Consider the following 22,680-nt stretch of genomic DNA (forward strand, 5'->3'; position numbering starts at 1 on the left):
TCACCATTACTTCCACAAGGGCAACGAAGGAAGGGCAACAAATGCTAGCCCAGTGAGTGAGTGAATAAAATAAAACCTCCAGAAACAAGGGTAGGCAGAACAATGGAAAGTTATAGTGGAGATGTTAAATCCCTTTCTCCTTACCCCTACATTTATGTCATTAAGTTGTCAGTGGTCTGGCAGATGCAGCTCTGCATCACTGCCCTTCTACTCCTTGCATCAGTTGTAAATCCTAAATGAAGTTACGCACCTGCTCAAAAAAAAACTAATGGATATGAAGTCTATTTCCTGTTAAGGAGTGCAAGTACTTGTTGAGTCAGCATTACCAAAGAGAGTGCAAAAATGGTAATTTAATAGTACATTGATGACCACTAACATTTGGCGGAAATTCCACAATCTTCCCAAAAAAGGTAAAAGACACTTAACATCAGATGCAGTTCCTGTAAGTTCTAATAGTGAAAAAAGTTTCTATTTATATCACGCCTTAATGTGGAAAGACTTCATAAACAGATGCGTCATGAACATGCAACAGTGTCAAAGAGATAAAGAAGGGCAGTCAGACAAGGGCCTGCATCATAAATGTTCATATGCTGATAAAACTGTCAGAATTTTCTGCTTTTGAGTATTTTAATACATATTATTTATGGGTATCAATGGAAAGAGCAGCATTTGTTATCAGTCCCTAATTGCGCTTGAGAATGTGGTGGTGAGCTACCTTCTTGAGCTCCTGTCATCTGTGTGGTGGACGTACACATGCTGTGCTGTTAGGGAATGGAGTACCAGGATTCGAATCCACCTACACTGAAAGTTTGATGATAAACTCAAAATCAGGATGGTGTGTGGTTTGAAGGGGTACAGACAGGTTGTGGTTGCTTTGCCTATGCAGTTGCAGCCCCTGACTTACTGAGAGTTGAGATGTTGGGTTTGAAGAAGCCTTGCTGAGTTGCAGTGGTGCATTTTTGTCTTGTTTAGTACATCTGCCAAGAGCAATTGTTTCTTCTCAACTACAGTCAAAAACCCTCTCGATTTTGTACATTTCTACTGAAGTGTTCTGTCGCAAAACTATAACGTGCATGTTGAGTCAGACGTATCATTTTACAACAGATCATCAAAAAAAAGCAAGATTAAAAGACCAAAACAGAACTGCAGTCTCTAACCTCATCACACTGTCCTATTTTTAGGAGGAATGCTTCTCACAATACCACAAAATCCTGAATTGAAAATGGACGATAATGAATCAACAATTTCAAGGTCTGAATGCATAGAGTCACTAAATATTTTTGAGACAGAGATATACAGATTCTTGACTAACAAGTGACTCGAAGTGTATCTGCAGCTGGCAGAAAAGTGGAGTTGAGATCATCGTCAGATCAGTCATGATCTAATTAAATGGTGGAGCAGGCTCAAGAAGTTAAATGGCATTCTCCTGCTCTAAATTCATATTTGTGTATGCATGTGATATAATTGAAAAAGGCCTATAACATCCAATTTTCACCACTGTTCTTGCAATATAGAATGATTGTGGAGGGGGTTGAGGGTGGGGGTTTTAAACATGTGTTGTGGCTTTTTTAAAATATAACTACACGCTTCCATGTTCAGCCTGCCAAAGAAATTCAAAGTATAGAACTTAACTGGTGACATATTTTCGGATTTCTTATATTTAATGTAAGCGTAAGAGGACTCGATTGTTTCAATGTACCAAATGGTTACAGTTAATGTTTTGATGGACCTTGTTGAATTTATACCAACTAGCATATTGTTGGTTTGAAGAATATTATGTATTGTCTTACGTATGTTGCATAAAACCCAAGCTACTAGCACTAGTCACATCAGGGAAGTAGCTGAGAACACACTGACACTATGTAGAAAACAACATAATAAAACTGATGTGGTCATTTGCATGGAATATTCCACTGACTGTGTCAACCTTCAACAGAGTTTATCTTAACTTAGCCATTTTTACATATGCAAGTCCTCTAAGCTATTTCCTCTTACATGGCTCAAATCCTTTGGACTTCTGTATGGAAATAGAGAGTCGTCAGTCTGACTGACATAAATAACATGGAAGTCCCAGACACGGTGACGAGAGCTTAAAACCAATATACCTTGCAGGTGTGTATGGCATTTATGTCAAAGTATTGAAAGAGACAAGGAAGGTTAAGCCCAGCAGCTACAGTTTAATGTCAAAGACCGGAAAGCTTTCAGAAGCAATAATCCTACAGAAAAATTAAGAGACGCTTGGACATTGTAAATTAATTAAGGAAAACCAGTACAAGTGAGTAAAAGGCAAATCATGGTACTAATTTGACTGAGATATTTGATCAAGTAACAAAGATTGTTGACGAGGGGAATGTAGTTAATATGGTGCACATGGACCTGTAAAAGCCCATATAAAAAGTGTCTTCTTTGGCCAGCAAAGTTTGAAGCTCACGGAACAAAATGGTGATTAAAAGTGGTCCAAGCAATTGTGAATAGTTGTCTTCAGAGTGCATGAAGTTAAATGGTGGGGTTCCAGAGCAGTTCTTACCAACATAATCTGCTGTTTCATCCATATCAATGACCTAGACATAGGCGTGCAGGGACCAATTTCAAAATTTTCCAATTATACAAAATCTGGAAGTTTGTGCAGGCTAACCCATTCTCTGGGAACAAATTAACAGACATTTTTGCATGCAAGCAGGGGTGGGCGTACTGATGAAACTGCAAGGCAGGGATGGGTGACAAGAGGGTTATTGGTGCAAACAGCCTCAAATTGGATACTCCCACCCAGGACCTCTCCGGGCACCCAATCGGTACTTCTCTTCACAAATCCCAACAAGTAAGTTGACACATCGCAAGCACATACGTACTCTCAGAAAGCAGAGGCAGCCGATACAGAAAACAAGATTATTCCTGGGAGGCATGACCTAGGATGAATCAAATTATGAGCGCGGTCCTGTGGAATCTAGCATGGTTGAACACCCAGGCATTTTGAGCCATGAGCAGGATAGCCATAAACTGCAAAAACAACACAGGCTGGCGTACATGTGACAGATTAAACTTAATGTGGGGAGGTGTGAATTGATAAATGCTGGAAAGAAGTATGAGGAGAAGGAATATTCAGGGGTGTTCATCACACAGTGGTAGTTTCCCTGGCTCTGAGTCAGAATGTCCGGGCTCAATTCCTACCTGCTGTAAGCATCAACATCTCTGAATAGGTTGATTAGAAATAACTACATTTTTAAGTGGGGTCCAGGAACATAAGAGAACAGTGGGCATAAACACACAGCTTATTAAAGGTGCCACAGGAGGTGAGAAAAAGAAATTTAAGAGGTAAACAGAAACATGGACTTTATAAAGAGATTAAGATGATGTTCTAACACGCTTGCCTTCATTGCTCAGGCCTTTGGGTATAGGACTTGGGAAGTCATGTTGAGGCTGTACTGGATGTTGGTGAGGCCTCTCCTGGAGCAGTGTTCAGTTATGGTTATCTTGTTATCGGAAGGATATTATCAAGCTCTGAAGAGGGATCAGAAAAGATTTACCAGGATGTTGCCAGGAATAGAAAGCTTTGAGCTATAGGGAGAGGCTGGATAGGCTGGGACATTTTTCACTGCAGTATGGGGGGCGGAGGGGTGACCTTATAGAGGTTAATAAATCATGTGGGATGCAGAAAGGCAGAATGACAGGTCTCTTTTCCTTGGGGTGGGGGACGTCAAGACTAGGGGACATATTTTTAAGGTGAAGAGAGCAAGAATTAAAAAAAAGACACGAGGGGCAATTTTTCTACACAAAGCGGCTCATGTGTGGAATGAATTGAGGGCTGAGGGAAGTTCAGTGTCTTGAAGGTGAGAGTTTTACTGCTCTTCAGGAGGAAGTGATGCTTCACTGAGGAAGTAAAATCACCATAGTCCCTGACCCCAGCCAGAAGAGTTCTGGCCACTGTTGGCGCTGCAGCCAGGCCAAGGAGGGTCATCTGGCAATGGACCTGGACCTGGACCTCCAGTTCAATACAAAAAATCTTATCAAGGCCTGTCCGGCTATTGCTGGTGAGGGGAGGCTGGTGGGTGAAGATTGCCCCCAATAGGTGCCAGGGACCTGGAAAGAAAGCACATGAAACCAAGCCCCCTGACACCGACAACCACCTCAACCTTGACTGGTCTTCAGCATGCAAAGGACAAACCTTTTCAGGATGCCCATTCTGCCCTGGCCTCTCTCACCGCCTGTGACATTTGACAGGTTGTGGAAATGGGATCCTTAACTGGGCCGTGTGTGGGCACTCTACCACGAAACCTCACTCACCACTTGCAAAATAATTTAAGGGGAGGTCAGCACAGTGGCTTACTTTATGGTCCACCTGCCTTGTTTCAACCCCTCCACTCCAAGCCCCTAAAATGCTACCACTGAGTACAGAAACAAGGGAGCTATGCTGAAACATTATAAAACGCTGGCTCCACCTCAGCTGGAGTGTTGTGTCCCATTCTGACTGCCACTTTCCACAGCCTCCCGCTTCCTCAACACTACCTGTCCTTCCATCTATCTTTGTGTCATCTGCAAACTAAGCAATGATGCCCTTAATTCCTTCATCCATATCGTTAGTGTATAACATGAATAGCTGTGGTCCCAACACTGACCCCTACAGAACTCCACTAGTCACTAGCTGCCATCCTGAAAATTAATCCACTTTATCCACGCTCTCTGCCTCTGCCAGTTAACCCATACTACATCCATGCTAGTGTCTTGCCCCAACACCACCAGCTCTTATCTTGTTTAACAGTCTCCTGTGTGGCACCTTGTCAAAAGCTTTCTGGAAACTCAAATACATCACATTCACTGGCTCTCCTTTGTCTCTCTTGTTACCTCCTCAAAGAATTCAAAAAGATGTGTCAGGCATATCCTCCCCTTGACAAAGCCGCGCTGACTCAACCTTATTTCACCATGCACTTCCATATACTCTGCAATCTCATCCTTAATAATAGACACTAAAATCTTACTAATGATGTTGAGGTTGTACAGGACGTTAGTGAGGCCTCTCCCAGAATACCATGTTCAGTTCTAGTCACCCAGTTACAGGAAGTTTTTTATTAAACTGGAGAGGGTCCAAAACAGATTTACCCAGGATGTTGCCAGGTACGTAAGGTTTGAGTTATAAAGAAAGGCTGGGTAGGCTGAGACTTTTTCAACTGGACGATAGGAGGTGCAGAGGCAATCTGACAGAAGTTTATAAAATAATGAGAGGTATAGATAGCATTAATGGTAGCTGTCTTTTCCCTAGGATGGGGGATTTCAAAATTAGGGGGCACATTTTTGAGGAGAGAGATTTAAAAAGGAGATGAGGGGCAAAGTTTTACACAGAGGGTGGTTCATGTGTAAAATGAGCTTCCTGAGGAAGTGGTGGATGTGGATACAATTACAATGTTTAAAAGACATTTGGATAGGTACAGGGATAGGAAAGGTTTGGAGGGATGTGGAACAGGAGCAGGAAGTAGGGCTAGTTTAGTCTGGGATTGTGTTTAGCATGGGCTGGGTTGGACCAAACAGTCTCTTTCCATGCTGTATAACTTTATGACACCATGACTGAAGTCAGGCTAACCTGCCTATAATTTCCTGTTTTGTCTCGCTCCCTTCTGAAACAGGGGTGTTACATTAGCCATTTTTCAGTCATCTTGGACCCTTCCTATCTCTGGTGATTCCTGAAAGATCACCACCACTACTTCTACAATCTCCTCAGCTATCTCGTTCAGAACTCTGGGCTGTAGTCCATCTGTGCTGGGTGATTTATCCATCTTCAGAGCTTCCAGCTTGCACAGTACTTGCTTCTTCACGATGGCCACCATACTCACCTCTGCTCCATGACTCTCTTGAAGCTCTGGTATGTGACTGGTGCCTTCCACTGTGAAAACTGATGCAAAATATCTCTTCATTTCCTCCACCAATTCCTTGCTCTCCATTCCTACTTCTCCAGCCTCTTTTGCCAGGAGTCCAGTGTCCACTCTTGTCTCTCCCTTACCTTTCAGATATCAAAATAAACTCTTGCAATCTTCTTTGAGATTACTATCTAGTTTATTCACATATTTCATCTTCTCCACCCTTATTGCCCTTTTAAGTTATGCTCTGATGGTTTTTAAAAGGTTTCCCAGTCCTCTGGATTCCCCATATTGTATTCATTTTCTTTTGCTTTTATGCTGTCCCTGACTTCCCTGGTGAGCCATGACTGCCTTGCCTTCTCCTTTAGTATGCTGCTTCTTCGTTGGGAAGAATTTCTGCTGCTGACGCTCCTGAATTAAACCCAGATGCTGCTCCACCATTTTCCCTGCTAGGTTCGCCTTCTAATCAGCTCTGGCCGGATCCTCCTTTATGCCTTTCTTGTTACCTTTACTCAACTGTAATACCATTAAGGCTGATTCCAGTTTCTCCCCCTCAAACTGCAGGGTGAATTCTATCATATTATGGCCACGGACCCGACGGATCCCTTCCCTAATTAAGCAAAGGATAGGTAAATGGATAAGACAGGTTGGAGGGATATGGGCCAGGAGCCGGCAGGTGGGACTTAGTCTGAAATTATGTTCCACATCATTAAATGATTACACACCACCAAATCCAGAACTGCCTCTTCCCTCTTGGGCTGTATCACAAACTGCTCCAAAAGGGGGAAAAAAAAATCTTGTAGGCATTTCAAAAATTCTTTTTCTTGACACGTACCACTGACCTGATTTTGCCAGTGCACCTGCACTTTAAGTTCCCCCATGATTGTTGTAATGGTGCCTTTCTTTCATGGATAGACTGAAGGATCTGGGTCCTTCCTCTTTACAAAAAGAGCAGGCTGAGGGAAGATTTGATCAAGTAGTTCAAAATCTCGAGGTCTAAGACAGAGCGATAAGTAGCATGTTGGCCTTGTCAAAAAAAAAGGATGGAGAATTACAGGACACCATTTAGGATGATTTGCAAAAGAAAAAGAAATGCTGACATTGAGGAAAAGCATGCTTTTAGTGTGGCAATTAGTTAAGATCTGCAATACACAGCACAAACGGTGTGGTGCAGGTACATTCAATCATGGCTCTCAAAAGGGAATTGGATGAGAAACTTGGAAAAAATAAGAAAAATAAGGGGAAAGGGCAGGGAATTGTAACGAGTTGAGCTTCTGCTGCAGCAGGGAGATTGCATCGACGCAATCAGTTGAATATCTCTCTTACTGCTGTGATCATTCCAAGAGTCTATGAAGGCCATTTTTGGCATTGGCAATCATTACTGAGGCATCACTGGAGCGGTACCTGTAGCTTGGGAAGTATGCTGATGTGTTTCAAAAGTCAAATCAGGTGACAAGATTGACACAGGCAAGTACAGACTCATTAATCTTAATTCAATTCTATTTAAAATGCAGGAGAGAGAGAAATTCAACCCATAAGTCGAGGCTACATTTAAAAGAAGGCTTGAAAGATGAAAGGATAAACTACACTAAGCCACAGTACTTTTCACCTACATCCTAAAAGTGGTATAAAATGTATCAGCAGAAAAAATTTTTTTGATTAACAGAGTTTGAAAACGTCTCAATTTTCATGACTGACCTTTCAACACCCAATCTTCCTTTTCATTTATTAGGGTCTTTTGGTCTGCATCATAAATTCTACCCTCCATTTAACTGAATGGGTTGATCAGGCTTCCAAGGCAACGTTCCTTTTCTCAAAGATGCATGGAAATTAAATGTAAATATATTTTGCAAGATTCCTAAACAAGAGATCGCTGAATTAAGCACTGTTGGATGGGTTGTTGTTGGGTCTCAATCTAGCTGTGCCCCTGATCTGGAAGGACAGAGGAGTGCAAAATCAGCCCAGCTCAAATAGCTTGTTTCACTAGGTACAAAACCAGCATTTACAACAACAATAAATATTGTCATTCTTCATGTTTCTAACTCCTTTTATCCTCACACTTTTGAATAGAGCTGCATTAAAGCTCACCTCTCAGTTTCAAATAGCTCTACGGCAAATACAGCATATGCCTGTAAGGACTTTGGACCTGTCAGTGGTTGTCTATAAAAAGTCATTTTCAGATACAAGATTGCAGAAAATGGATACCACAGCTTTCGAACCCAATAAGCATGTAGCCAGGAAAAGTGACTGCTCTGCAGTAATTCTAAAGGAGGGAGGCAAGCAACAAAGAGATGGGAAGATACAGACAAGCTTTTTATCCCCAAAATGTTCTCTGTAATAGATAATAAGAAAAGTCAAACAAAAGTAGGAAATCCATTCCTTCCTTCCTTCCTTCCTCGCGCAGGATTTAGTGCAAAATAAGGTCACCCGCATCAAATCTGGAAACAGAACTCAGAGTTTGTATAAGGAGACACAGGAGGCAGATAGCGTGCCAGGTATGTTAAAGTTGTACAAGAATAAAAGACAAATATTCAGCAAACAATAAAGACAGTCAATAGGAGGAACCCTGTTGGGCTGCTTCAGAATCTAAAGGCATTAAAGGATAACAAAGAATCAAGAGAGAGAAACATTAAAATAAAGGACAGTGAGGGTGAAAAAAAAGATAATGGGAGGCAAAAACATACTGTCTTGAAAAAGCATCTAAAATGTATCTTCATGTGCACATAGTATTTTTTGCTGTTCACCTAGATGGATTTAATAAGCCAACTCTCAACAACATACTATCTTGTCTAATAATGAACTTATTTGAAAATGCATTCAAGACAAAAGTGAAATGAGCAGAAGGTAATAGAATGTCTGGCAATAAGTTTCAAGGCAGTAATTTGATCATCAGCTCAGATGACGTCATACATTACAAGAGCAAAGCTCAAGTCATTTAAAAATTTCAGCAGGGCCCGGAGATTAAATTACCTCTTGAAACTCCATCATCAAACACTAGGAATTTTTCACATTATAAAGCCATTTTACCCATTATGGACATGCTGAGTACAGTGCAGGCTATCAGGTCTAATTGAAACATTCATAGAGATGGCAGGAACAAACGTGACAAAGGTATAGGGCATTCTTTATGTGCTGCAGTCAGATTCTAAGTGACAACAACGTGAGTTTTCTAAAAGGTTGAGAAACATAAAAACGCACATTTACACATCACTACAGGTTAAGTAACAAAACCACTCAGTTCCTCCAGCACCACTGCATTATAACATGGTTGATCTGAAGGAGGGTCTAGGCCCGAAACGTCAGCTTTCCTGCTCCTCTGATGCTGCTTGGCCTGCTGTGTTCATCCAGCTCTACACCTTGTTATCTCTGTATCACAACTCCGCTTACTTCAGCAACCCTTAATACGCTGATCTAATAAATATCTATTAATCTCCTTTTTTTAAAATCTTGAACCGAACTTGGCTCAACAGCTTTTCAGTAGAGGAGATTCCAGCATTCTACCATCTTCCATCACAGAAGCATTATAGGTGGTCACTTGGTCCATTACACTTGCACCTCTTGTCTACCCCATATCCCTGCACGCCATTTCTATCCAAATAACCACCCAATGTCATTGAACCCTCAAATGAATGTGTCTCCATACTTCCAGACAGTGCATGCTACGCAGTGTGAAAAAATTTCTTCTCATATCAATATTGCTTCACTTGCACGTCACTTTAAATCAAGTTAAGTGAAGATCCGCTTCACGTAACCTGCTCAAGTCACGTGATAATAGCACACTCCTACTTTTGAGAACAAAGACTGATTGTACATTACCAATTCACGAGGCATAAAGACATCATCTTGGCGAGCAACCACAAGAGCGACTGTTTCTCCATGTTTCGTGCTGCGCAGCATTGCAACCAGCTCCTCCTGCGTTTTCCCAGTTATGTCAATGCCATTCACCTATCAGAACATTAAAAATCAGCAATAAACACAACACTTGAAGACAGAATGTAGTCCAGAAAAAAAAAATCACAAGAAAAATACATTCCAAGAGAAACTGAAAAACAACAATTCCGATGTAGTTGGTTATGATTTGGCTCAAGAAGGGACAGAAAATAAATTAAAAACTTGAAATTAAAGTAACAATGGAAATAAAAGCAGACATTGCAGGAAAATCTCAGCAGGCCTGGCAGTATCTGTGGAGAGAAATCAGAGTTAACCTTTTGGGACCATTGATCCTTAAGCAGAACTTAGAACTTCCATTGTAAAGAAAGGTCACTGGATCCAAAACATTAACTCTGATTTCTCTCCACAGTTGCTGCCAGGCCTGCTGAGATCTTGCAGCTAGTTCTGTTTTTGTTTCAGATTTCCAGCATCTGCAGTTATTTCATTTTTTTAAACAATGGAAATACTTGTGTCAAAAAGTGTCCTGTGAGATCTTGGAGCACCTCAAAGCATTTTACACTCAGTGAAGTACTTTTGAGGTGAAGTTATTAGTGTAAGGTAGGAAACACTGTAATCAATGTAATCCGTTAAAATCCCAAATCCCAATAATAGCCAGATAATTTCTTTTGTGATGCGCTTTCAGTGATAAACAGTGTAAACTCCCTTACTCTTCTTAAGTGTCTAAAGAACTTTTATGTTCAGCTGAGAGGGCAGAGATGATTTATGCTGTAATCTAACATGCAAGATCTTAGACAGTGCAGCACTCCCTCAGTCCTGATTTTAGCTGCTTATCTCCATAGGGGGATTTGAATTCACAACTTCCTGACTATGAATTGCAAGTGCTATCCACTGAGCCAACGCCAAAATATGAGAAGCACCACTGGAAAACAGACTAAGCAGAATTCAGATATGGTTTCAGAGATAATGGGAACTGCAGATGCTGGAGAATTCCAAGATAATAAAATGTGAGGCTGGATGAACACAGCAGGCCAAGCAGCATCTCAGGAGCACAAAAGCTGACATTTCGGGCCTAGACCCTTCATCAGAGAGGGGGATGGGGAGAGGGAACTGGAATAAATAGGGAGAGAGGGGGAAGCGGACCGAAGATGGAGAGTAAAGAAGATAGGTGGAGAGAGTGTAGGGGGGGAAGTAGGGAGGGGATAGGTCAGTCCAGGGAAGACGGACAGGTCAAGGAGGTGGGATGAGGTTAGTAGGTAGGTGGGGGTGCGGCTTGGGGTGGGAGGAAGGGATGGGTGAGAGGAAGAACCGGTTAGGGAGGCAGAGACAGGTTGGACTGGTTTTGGGATGCAGTGGGTGGGGGGGAAGAGCTGGGCTGGTTGTGTGGTGCAGTGGGGGGAGGGGACGAACTGGGCTGGTTTAGGGATGCAGTAGGGGAAGGGGAGATTTTGAAACTGGTGAAGTCCACATTGATACCATTAGGCTGCAGGGTTCCCAGGCGGAATATGAGTTGCTGTTCCTGCAACCTTCGGGTGGCATCATTGTGGCAGTGCAGGAGGCCCATGATGCACATGTCATCAAGAGAATGGGAGGGGGAGTGGAAATGGTTTGTGACTGGGAGGTGCAGTTGTTTGTTGCGAACTGAGCGGAGGTGTTCTGCAAAGCGGTCCCCACGCAACAAACAACTGCACCTCCCAGTCGCAAACCATTTCCACTCCCCCTCCCATTCTCTAGATGACATGTCCATCATGGGCCTCCTGCAGTGCCACAATGATGCCACCCGAAGGTTGCAGGAACAGCAACTCATATTCCGCCTGGGAACCCTGCAGCCACATGGTATCAATGTGGACTTCACCAGTTTCAAAATCTCCCCTTCCCCTACTGCATCCCTAAACCAGCCCAGTTCGTCCCCTCCCCCCACTGCACCACACAACCAGCCCAGCTCTTCCCCCCCACCCACTGCATCCCAAAATCAGTCCAACCTGTCTCTGCCTCCCTAACCGGTTCTTCCTCTCACCCATCCCTTCCTCCCACCCCAAGCCGCACCCCCACCTACCTACTAACCTCATCCCACCTCCTTGACCTGTCCGTCTTCCCTGGACTGACCTATCCCCTCCCTACTTCCCCCCCTACACTCTCTCCACCTATCTTCTTTACTCTCCATCTTCGGTCCGCCTCCCCCTCTCTCCCTATTTATTCCAGTTCCCTCTCCCCATCCCCCTCTCTGATGAAGGGTCTAGGCCCGAAATGTCAGCTTTTGTGCTCCTGAGATGCTGCTTGGCCTGCTGTGTTCATCCAGCCTCACATTTTATTATCTTATTTCAGATATGGTTTGTTTTCTGTCCACGAAGTCAATTTTATGGATGTCATTCCTCATCAGTAAGTGAACCGAAAAAAATAGCAGAACGAAACCTTAGTGCTCCTCCAACCTCAAGATCATGATCTTCAATTTCAACTCTACCTTCCCACATTGATTGATGATGATGCATCACCCAGAAAAGATGGTCCACTAAAATGTTACATTTCACAGTCATTGGACGTGCATTCCATGTGAAAGGAAATACTGAAACATAAAACTGACGTCCACGAGTAACTCTCTAACCAAGTAGGGAATCAAAGGCACGGCCTTTTCTTTCTCTCATTTCCCTCTTAAATCTAAACACCAAATGCAGCTAGCAGATCTCCTACATCCATATTGAACAGCTAGTGGAAAACGTTCTTCTGAAAACTCCACTCTAGACAACTTCTTCCCTTGATATGGATTGTTTCTTTATAGAAAGGCTATGAGCGAAGGTTTAAAAAGCTGGGACACTTCTGCCTTGAAAGGAAGTGAATGATTGGAGCAGTATGTAGAGTTGTACATAAGATCAGGATAAATGTAAGCATTATTTCAAGTTACATCACAACTGCAGATCACAGACAGAGTCACAACTGTGAAAGGTAAATGTCACAAATGATGAATTTCTACGCAGGCACATGCATGTACACAAAATATTATTACCTGGATGGCTGAAAACTCTGGAGTCATTCAAGCAATTATATATTAAGAGACATACTGGGAGAATCAATTTCTATATTGATAATGATAAGCTGGATGCTTCAATGGCTGCTCTCATCTCAATTTAGAATTCTACAGTTCAACAGTTTGGCCACTTGCAGATTATCTCTGACATTCTTGAGAATGTTCTTAACTTTCATTCTTGGTGTTTTTCTTTCCTCTGATCAAACCATTTATTAAGCTGAGAAGATGTACAGTCAACTTGTTCCAGTGCATCTATAATGAAACTACTCTATTACTCACCTTTCATCTGACTCAGACCTAGCAATACAACTCCTGAAGATAAATCTCCTTAATCTATGATTCTTACTGTGCTATTAATAAAGTAGTATTAAGGATTGCAAGTCAACTCAAAATGATGGATCTTACAGGAACACTGCAATGTAGGAGAAACAACATGACAATCTGACAGAGTTATTTCTCAAATTGAAGTGTGTGTGTAAAGATTCACTATTTTTGACTTTTGATAAACTGTTTCAAAACACTGCAATAAACAAAGTACAACAGTGTAGTGACATTGCTGCACTAATTATAGAAGGAATTCAGTTCAGATCCCAGGATGGAAACTTGAGAGCTCAAATTCAGCCTTTTAAAAAAATCCAGCAATAGAAGTACCCTCTGAAAGTGACTATGAAGCTTTAGGATTTATATAAACAATGCAGGCACTTCATTACTGTTCTTCGGGCAAGAAATCTAAGATCGGTAACCAGACAGGTCTCAACAAGACTAAGCCCCATTCCAACTGTGATGGCTCTGAATCATCCATGATTTCCTGATTATAGCCTTTTAAGCTTAATTGTATCAAACCAGGAGAAAGAACAAGAATAAAGCAGGTAGGTGGACTACAATATTTCCAGATATGCTACTACCTTCTCATGGCCACAAGGAAAGAGCAATAATGATCCGCCTCATCAGCAGTTGCTACAAAACAAACTAGCACTTGTTTTGTAAATTGCCAACCCTTGCTTCATAGCACGGTCTCAATTCTAATCAACTGAACTGTAATTTTAACAAAGGGATCCCTTAAGAAGTGCAGCAAGACATCTGCCTGTAATCCTTTTGCAAAAAAAAATTACAAGGAGGATACTTTGATCTGAGAGTGATGAGTTGAAAACAAAATCTGATAGCTTTCATTTCCTGAGCAATGTATATCCCTCTAGGGTCTCGCTTCAACCTCCATTTCAGCCTGAATTAAACTATAGGTCACTCCTTTCTAGTAGACTGTCACACATGGAGCCTTTTACTTCCATTGCTGACATAGTGATGACAGTCATGCGCACAATCAGCAATGTTTCTGGTGACAAGGAAAGATGCATAATTTTGGTAATACGATGACAAGAACACAGACTACCAGTTTGACCCATATTTTACCCTATCAACAAATGGATTTTTTGCATTTCTCAGGAATCTCCAGATGTCTGAGTCTCAAGACTGCCTGCATACAAAAATTTCCCAACAGATTCTTAATTGAAGGCTTTACAAAAAAAACATGAAGTGAAATGAACACCAAAGTGCATGGATAGTATGAAAGGATTGTAGAAAACTGCAGAGCATTACGCAGGCAGACAATGTGTCAAGACCAGCTGCGTATATAATTACCACGGTTATTCAATTCAGCGCAGACTCTTGCTTCGATTGTCAAGCCATCAAGCTTCTGCCAGTGCCCTTTTGCTCACTATCAGGAGGCATGATGTACTACCCTGACAGAACGTACACATTAACCCAGCCACAGGGCCAGGCCACAATCTCCACTTGTCATCTACCTGTATGGTGCAGATTAAGATCAGATGCTCAGAATGGACTGTGGTTGTTGAATTAACTCCATAGCGGATGGTATTCCATCACCTAGTCAACCTTTATTTACATCTGGAGAGTCCTTGACACTGATTCGGCTCCTCAGAAAGCACAGAATACCTGGCACTCCTGTGCTTACCTGTCAGCCAGAGTTCCCCGACTGGATCAGATCAAGAACCCCAATCAGGGAACGCATATTCAACAAGATCCAGCTGTCTGACCTCATTACAATCACTGCAGTGGTGATGATGGAAATAAAAAAAAATTGAGAAGACCATACAGCTGACCATTCACCCCTGCCGAAGCAGCAGATCAAAAGAGAAAAGCAAAATATGGCTGATGGTTGAAATCTGTTGTAAAAATGGCAACTGTGGGAAACATTCAGCAGGTCTGGCAGCATCTGTGGAAAGGCAGATAGGGTTAATGCTTCAAGTAAATGACCAGCAAGCAGTGCGACTGTAACCACCAAAAAGTAGTATCTACTTGCCCCGTCATCAACTCAGACCTCGGTCCAGAAGGATGGTCACTAGATCTAAAACAATGACTTTGCATTCTCTCTACAGATGCTGCTAGACCTGCTGAGTTTCTCCAGCAATTTCTGTTTTTCCTTCAGATTCTGCAGCTCTGTTTTTTTTGTTGAGCGATAAGTGCTGAATGGGTGCTAACAAGAAGTGTGAATCGGGTGAAAATGACTGCTGGGAGTAACATATCCTGAAGACCACCTGTGAGTGTCTTGGTGGGTAATAAACATGGGGCAAAGTGTTCATGGAGGAGGATACATCCAGAGGATCAGGAACAGAAAACTTTGGAACAGGGATAGGAATTCAGAACACCTGAGTTAGAGCGATCCTTAATGAATGACAGGCAAGAATGTGGTGTTGAGGCCAAGATGAGGTCAATTACGATTCTATTGAGTGATGCAGCAGGCTGAACTGCCTACACTCCTGCTTCTTGTTCTTACGCTCTTTTGACCACAGGAAGTTGTTCAAGTTAAGCTAAGGGCTGGCAGCTGGAGGCAAACTCTTTGCAGTGGGAGAACAGAGGAGTGGAAGCAAAGTTGGAAAAGGACTGGGAAAAACTTTATTCGGCAAGTAACTCTTTGATTGCCAATCCCGAACCTTAGTTTAAGCACTGGAACAGATTTGCCTAAAAGCAGTCCGAAGTGAGATAGAGTACAGTGCAAGTTAGTTCTAGGATTGGCCAGGAGCTACATCTATCAAGTATTTTCATGGAGCTGCCAAAAGTGAATGCTGTTTTCTGATTTCATGGATTTACTGATCAGTAACAAATTCATCCTAATACATTACAAAAAAAAGTGGTGAACAATCCACACAGCCAACAGTAAGTTTCTGTTTTCTTAAAAGCATCACTAAATTGTCAAAATGTAAAGGCAGCATATCCATGTTAATGTTATTTTGGTGGCTAGAGGTGCAAAATTACCTTTGTAGGTGGTGCTTCAATCAAAGTTTTTGAGAATCACTGGTTTAACAAAAAGGGAGGAAAAATATAGGCCATATAGATCATCACTGGAACACGTGAATAAAAAACGTGTGTGGCACAATTTGGACCTAACTAAGATCTGGTGATCTTGACAATACTTTTGCAAGGTATGATCAGAAAAGTACCCTTGAACCCAAATTCAGATTATGGGAGTGACCTCATCCAATGCAACGTGTTTAAATTTTCCCTTTGCCTTTTACCTCAATGACAAATTGGGGTACAGGTGGGAAAAAGAAAGCTGATGCAATGATGAATGCTGGATGTGAGTTTGCTCGCTGAGCTGGAAGGTTCGTTTTCAGACATTTCGTCACCATTCTAGGTAACATCATCAGTGAGCCTCCGACGAAGCGCTGGTGTTATGTCCTGCTTTCTATTTAAATAAATAGAAAGCGGGACATAACACCAGTGCTTCGTCGGAGGCTCACTGATGATGTTACTTAGAATGGTGACGAAACGTCTGAAAACGAACCTTCCAGCTCAGCGAGCAAACTCACATCCAGAACCTCAACCTGAGCTACAAATCTACTCAAAACTCGCTAATGATGAATGCAGCAGGCTTTTCCCCACAAGGCAAAAGGAGGAGTGACTCCTGTTACTTACTGCAATAAATTATCACTTTTGACTGCAAGGTTTTCAAAATCAAAAACAGCTTTGGCATGAACAGGGGCTATGGGATAAACCAGAACTGTGCCCATTACAGACATAGGTGGCAGTACTGAGGAGAAATTTCTGAAGGATCCCGACCCGAAACCTCAAGTTTTACTGCTCGGCCTGCTGCGTTCATCCAGCTTAACACTGTGTTATCTTAGCTGGGGAGAAATGCTGTTTGTTTCTTTCACTCTTCATCCTTGCCCTGTAAAATTTGGGAGTCAAATGGGAGACATTGGAGGCGTGGTGCACTTTTGGGAATTTTGTAAGGGTGAACTTTTTTTATCCAATTCTGAATGATCACATAAACAAGCAATTATCCTGCCAACAGCTGCACTAATACCAGTTTAATTTCCCTACACGGTAACTTTGTCCCAAGCACTGTTATTGCAATTATGCATCTTACAAATGTCAAATTCAAATCAATCAGCTAATCAGACCAAAAATACATACATTTTCCTTCATTTCATTTTCTCTTCTAGATTTATGGAAGTACAGATGCATTTGATTTCATCAGCTCGGCTATCAACAACGTATTTTTTAGCAGGAGGTGGTAGAATCAAGCCCAACTCCAGAAAGGGAGTGTCACACTGTCAGAGGTGTCATCCACTTGGTAACTAAAGTTATGATTACTTTCTCAAGTAGGTGTAAACGATTTTGGTAATTTGAAGAAGAGCCAAGTAATCTCTACCCAGTGTCCTGGCCAATAGTTATTCCTCAACCAATACTCAACAGCAGAATAGCTGGTCTGTCAACACATTGCTGACAGCGTGTCACTGCTGTGCACAAATTGGCTGTCATATTTCTTAATTTGTATTTCGAAAAAAAGGTACTTAACTAGTTCTATTGTTTCCCTTATCTGAGGAAAGATAGCGGAGGTACCTGTGGAGGTAGTTCAAAGAAGGTTCACCAGACGATGCCAGATATGGAGTTATTGGTTTATGAGGAGAGGTGGAGTAGGTTGGGTCTGTGCACACTGGAATCTAGAAGAATACGAGATTATCTTATTGAAGCATACAAGATTCTTATAGGGTTTCACTGGGTAGATGTGGAAAGGCTGTTTCCGCTTGCGGGAGAGTCTAAGACTACGGGGGCGTAATCTCAGAGTGGAGGGCTCCCAGTTAAGACAAGGATGAGAAGGGTTTGTTTTTCTCTCAGAAGGTACTGAATCTGTGGAGTCCTTTACAGCAAAGAGTTGTAAAGACTGGGTCGTTAAGTATATTCAAGACTGAGAAGACAGACTTCTAATCAGTAAAGGAATCAACATTTGTAGTGAAAAGGTAGGAAAGTGGAGCTCAGGATTAGCAGTTTGACCACGATTGCATTGAATGGTGGAACAGACTTGATTGTTTGAATGTCCTACTTCTGCTCCCTTCAGCTTACGGTCTTATAAATGCAAGTCTTTTCTTTCACATAGGCACTTTGTAGTCAACCTCCCTGGGACAGCAATAAAGAGGGAGAAATGTGCTCAACTTTTTCTCTCAATTTCTCTGTTAAGATCATCTAACCCAGCACAGGCCAGGGTCCAGATCTATACAGCTCAGCGCCATACTTACTCACTCAGCCAAGGGAGCCAAGCAAAATCATTTCGAAGTAAAAAAAAATCACTTTCTCAAGTCAAGCTTTTGATTTTAATGAAGAGATTTGAGTCAGTAGGAGAATTTCTCTTGTAGGCTAATCATTCTAAGACATTCCTTTGATGGGCACAAGGGTGAGATGTGCCAGTCAGTGCTCAGGTCTTGTGTGTAGGTTGGTTTTCTTTTCTCCCCATTTGTTGCCCAGAAAAGGTACAAACCTTCTCAGGGACACATTCAGGCCTGATTGTGTTTCCAGTAGAGAGGGTTTGAGAGGGAAAGGAGGGCAGAATATAATGCATCTCAGGGGTTCAAGAAAAATTTATAACTGTATTGAGTACAGGAGGAAAGGACAGGCATATACATTTAGCATTTCCCAACACAGAAATTATTTGCAGCGGTTTCTGCAGGTTCCAACCTTGCCAATTGGAAATTTATGTGTAAATTTCCTAAAAATTCCATTAGCGTATGTCAGAATGTAAATCCAGTGCTAACAGAAGCATAAAGCAGCAAAAACAGCTGAGGGCCAGCACATCATGCAAAATGAGCATCATTTTCCTTATTCTACCATATTGATGTTCGGAAATTGAAAATTGGAAGTCATCACATGATTATATATGCACAGTAAGCACAGCACGATTAAGAAATTTAAACAATGGTAACTTTTCTCTTTTTAATTTAACTGATTTTGAGGCTCTGAAAAAGCTTTCAGAACTACAAATACACAGTGTGGGTGTCACTGAGAAAAAAATAATGAAAAAGAAAACTGTTATAAAACGACCATCAGACTTTGGGTGCCAATGTGTCGAAATGTTTGGGTGCAAATTTACACCAATTGAAACTGGTTTACATGGAAGAAATTGCTTGGAGCTAAGCCAAGTGCAGTTTTAGTGCAAACAATAAAGAAAATCCATGCAGAGAAACGTTCCAACGTGGTGAGCATGGTGGCTCAATGGTCAGCACTACTGCCTCACAGCGACAGGGACCCAAGGTTCTACTCCACACTCTGACAACTGTCAGTGCAAACTCCACATGTTCTCCACGCATCTAACGGGTTTCTTCTGGGTGGTCTTGTTTCCTTCCACAGTCATAAAGATGTGCAGGTTAGGTGAATTGGCCACGCTAAATTGCCCATAGTGTCCAGCAATGTGTAGGCTTGGCGAATTAGCCACTGCAAATGCAGGGTTACAGGGATAGGGTAGGGTGACAGATCTGGGTGGGGTGCTCTTCAGCGGGTCGGTGTGAACTCAATGGCCTGCTTTCGCACAGTAGGGATTCTACGATGAACACAAAACAATAACGCGCAAATCTCTTCACAAAACAGCTGTGCAATTCTGCCCCTGCACCATAACTTGGCAAAGCTTTGCAGAAAGTTGCAGGATGATAGGTTGGTGCAGACCTCGTAAAGGCAGGATGGCCAAGTGCCTTCCCTCTGCGTTGAAATTTTTATGACTTTTGAGAGTCATAACAAGTCTTATTATGATTGGATTGTCAATACGCCTTCTCTCCTGCATCGCAAAGATCTTAAGACAATTGCTCAAGGATATAAATCCAGAACGATGCTTTCAAACATTTTGAGGGCAGGTGACGACTTAGTGGCATTATCACTGGACTGTTACTCCAGAGACCCAGGTAATGTTCTGAGGACCTGGGTTCGAAGGATGGAATTTGAATTCAATAAAAATCTGGAATTAAGAGCCTAAATGATGACCACAAATCTGTTGTTGGGAAAAAATAATCCCACCTGGTTCACTAATGTCCTTTAGCGAAAGAACTGCTGCCCTTCCCTGGTCCAGGTCTCTGTGTGTTTCCAGACCCACAGCAATGTGGTTGACTCTTAAATTAGGGAAGGGCAGTGAATGCTGGCCTATCCAGAGACGTCCTCATTCCACGAACAAATTATAAAAAAAAGCTCATAGTAGTATGAGAGAATGTAGGAGAACAGTAGAGAAGGGGGTGGCGCTAAAACCTGTTTATTCAGTCAGAAAGAGATGGGAATGAAATTTATTTAATTTTTTTTAAAAAAAAGCTGTGTCCAGCTCTGTGCTTACTATAGACATGATCAATCAGTAAAGCTTCTACATAGGATTCAACAGGATGGTTTCAGCTCTCATTATAAGCAACAACCAACATGCTATCCCTACAAAGTGAAAGAACAAAGTTGAATATTTTACCCGATCCATCCATTATCTCTGTTTAGTGCCATTCATGCCTAGTTGTTGAAGTATGCCTACAAGCTGTGCCTCCAGCAATGTGCCATACCTCCTTAGGGAGTGATTACCCAAATCTTCTGGAAAAGTGACTGACATAACAAGAGGCATTTATTCCTCAATTCCCAATCTGTGCACACGTCTCCGCACGGCTCATTCTTGTCAGGAACAATATCTTGTGCAAATAAAAGTGAACTCTGCAACACCTGATCTCTACACCACAATGCACACAGTCTCTCAAGATGACGCATCAGCTTTCTGATGCAGGTAGAATGTCATAAATGTCTGCATACAGCAAACCGCCCCCACCAACACTTGCGTCCCCCAGATGACTCCCAGAAGGTATAACTGCACGAACAACAATTTACATTTTAGAGTTGTATCAGTGATAATGGGAACTTCAGGTGCTGGAGAATCCAAGATAATAAAATGTGAGGCTGGATGAACACAGCAGGCCCAGCAGCATCTCAGGAGCACAAAAGCTGACGTTTCGGGCCTAGACCCTTCATCAGAGAGGGGAATGGGGTGAGGGTTCCGGAATAAATAGGGAGGGGGGGGGGAGGTGGACCGAAGATGGAGAGAAAAGAAGATAGGTGGAGAGGAGAGTATAGGTGGGGAGGTAGGGAGGGGATAGGTCAGTCCAGGGAAGACGGACAGGTCAAGGAGGTGGGATGAGGTTAGCAGGTAGGAGATGGAGATGCAGCTTGGGGTGGGAGGAAGGGATGGGTGAGAGGAAGAACAGGTTAGGGAGGCAGAGACAGGTTGGACTGGTTTTGGGATGCAGTGGGTGGAGGGGAAGAGCTGGGCTGGTTGTGTGGTGCAGTGGGGAGAGGGGACGAACTGGGCTGTTTTGGGATGCGGTGGGGGAAGGGGAGATTTTGAATCTGGTGAAGTCCACATTGATACCATTGGGATGCAGGGTTCCCAGGCGGAATATGAGTTGCTGTTCCTGCAACCTTCGGGTGGCATCATTGTGGCACTGCAGGAGGCCCATGATGGACATGTCATCTAAAGAATGGGAGGGGGAGTGGGAGGTGCAGTTGTTTATTGCAAACCAAGTGGAGGTTCAAGGCCCTCCGCTTCTTCCTGCCCCGCAGGGCCGACCAGTCCCCCTCCACCAACACCCGCATCCGCCTAGCCGAACTCGTCCTCACCCTCAACAACTTCTCTTTCGATTCCTCCCACTTCCTACAGACTAAGGGGGTGGCCATGGGCACCCGCATGGGCCCCAGCTATGCCTGCCTCTTTGTAGGCGACGTGGAACAGTCCCTCTTCTGCACCTACACAGTCCCCAAACCCCACCTCTTCCTCCGTTACATTGATGACTGTATCGGCGCCGCCTCTTGCTCCCCAGAGGAGCTCGAACAGTTCATCCACTTCACCAACACCTTCCACCCCAACCTACTGTTCACCTGGGCCATCTCCAGCACATCCCTCACCTTCCTGGACCTCTCAGTCTCCATCTCAGGCAACCAGCTTGTAACTGATGTCCATTTCAAGCCCACCGATTCCCACAGCTACCTAGAATACACCTCCTCCCACCCACTCTCCTGCAAAAATTCCATCCCCTATTCCCAGTTCCTCCGCCTCCACCGCATCTGCTCCCACGATGAGGTATTCCACTCCCGCACATCCCAGATGTCCAAGTTCTTCAAGGACCGCAACTTTCCCCCCACAGTGGTCGAGAACGCCCTTGACCGCGTCTCCCGCATTTCCCGCAACACATACCTCACACCCCGCCCCTGCCGCAACCGCCCAAAGAGGATCCCCCTCGTTCTCACACACCACCCCACCAACCTCCGGATACAACGCATCATCCTGCGACACTTCCGCCAACTACAATCCGACCCCACCACCCAAGACATTTTTCCATCCCCACCCTTGTCTGCTTTCCAGAGAGACCACTCTCTCCGTGACTCCCTTGTTCGCTCCACACCGCCCTCCAACCCCACCACACCCGGTACCTTCCCCTGCAACCGCAGGAAATGCTACACTTGCCCCCATACCTCCTCCCTCACCCCATCCCAGGCCCCAAGATGACTTTCCACATTAAGCAGAGGTTCACCTGCACATCTGCCAATGTGGTATACTGTATCCATTGTACCTGGTGTGGCTTCCTCTACATTGGGGAAACCAAGCAGAGGCTTGGGGACCGCTTTACA

At 43.2% G+C, this 22,680-nt stretch overlaps 1 protein-coding gene across 2 annotated transcripts in view; it reads right to left on the reverse strand.

The window, feature by feature from the left end:
* Window positions 1-22,680, reverse strand: part of LOC125453947 (partitioning defective 3 homolog B-like) — an 883,406-nt gene that overhangs the window by 439,903 nt on the left and 420,823 nt on the right. For both annotated transcript variants that reach the window (XM_059647050.1, XM_059647051.1), the window contains exon 10: window positions 9,663-9,791. In XM_059647050.1, the coding sequence (XP_059503033.1) occupies window positions 9,663-9,791 (129 nt within the window). The remainder of the gene's footprint in view (window positions 1-9,662; window positions 9,792-22,680) is intronic.

Source organism: Stegostoma tigrinum, chromosome 7 (assembly GCF_030684315.1).
Source record: "Stegostoma tigrinum isolate sSteTig4 chromosome 7, sSteTig4.hap1, whole genome shotgun sequence".
In the NCBI taxonomy this organism is placed as follows: domain Eukaryota; kingdom Metazoa; phylum Chordata; class Chondrichthyes; order Orectolobiformes; family Stegostomatidae; genus Stegostoma; species Stegostoma tigrinum.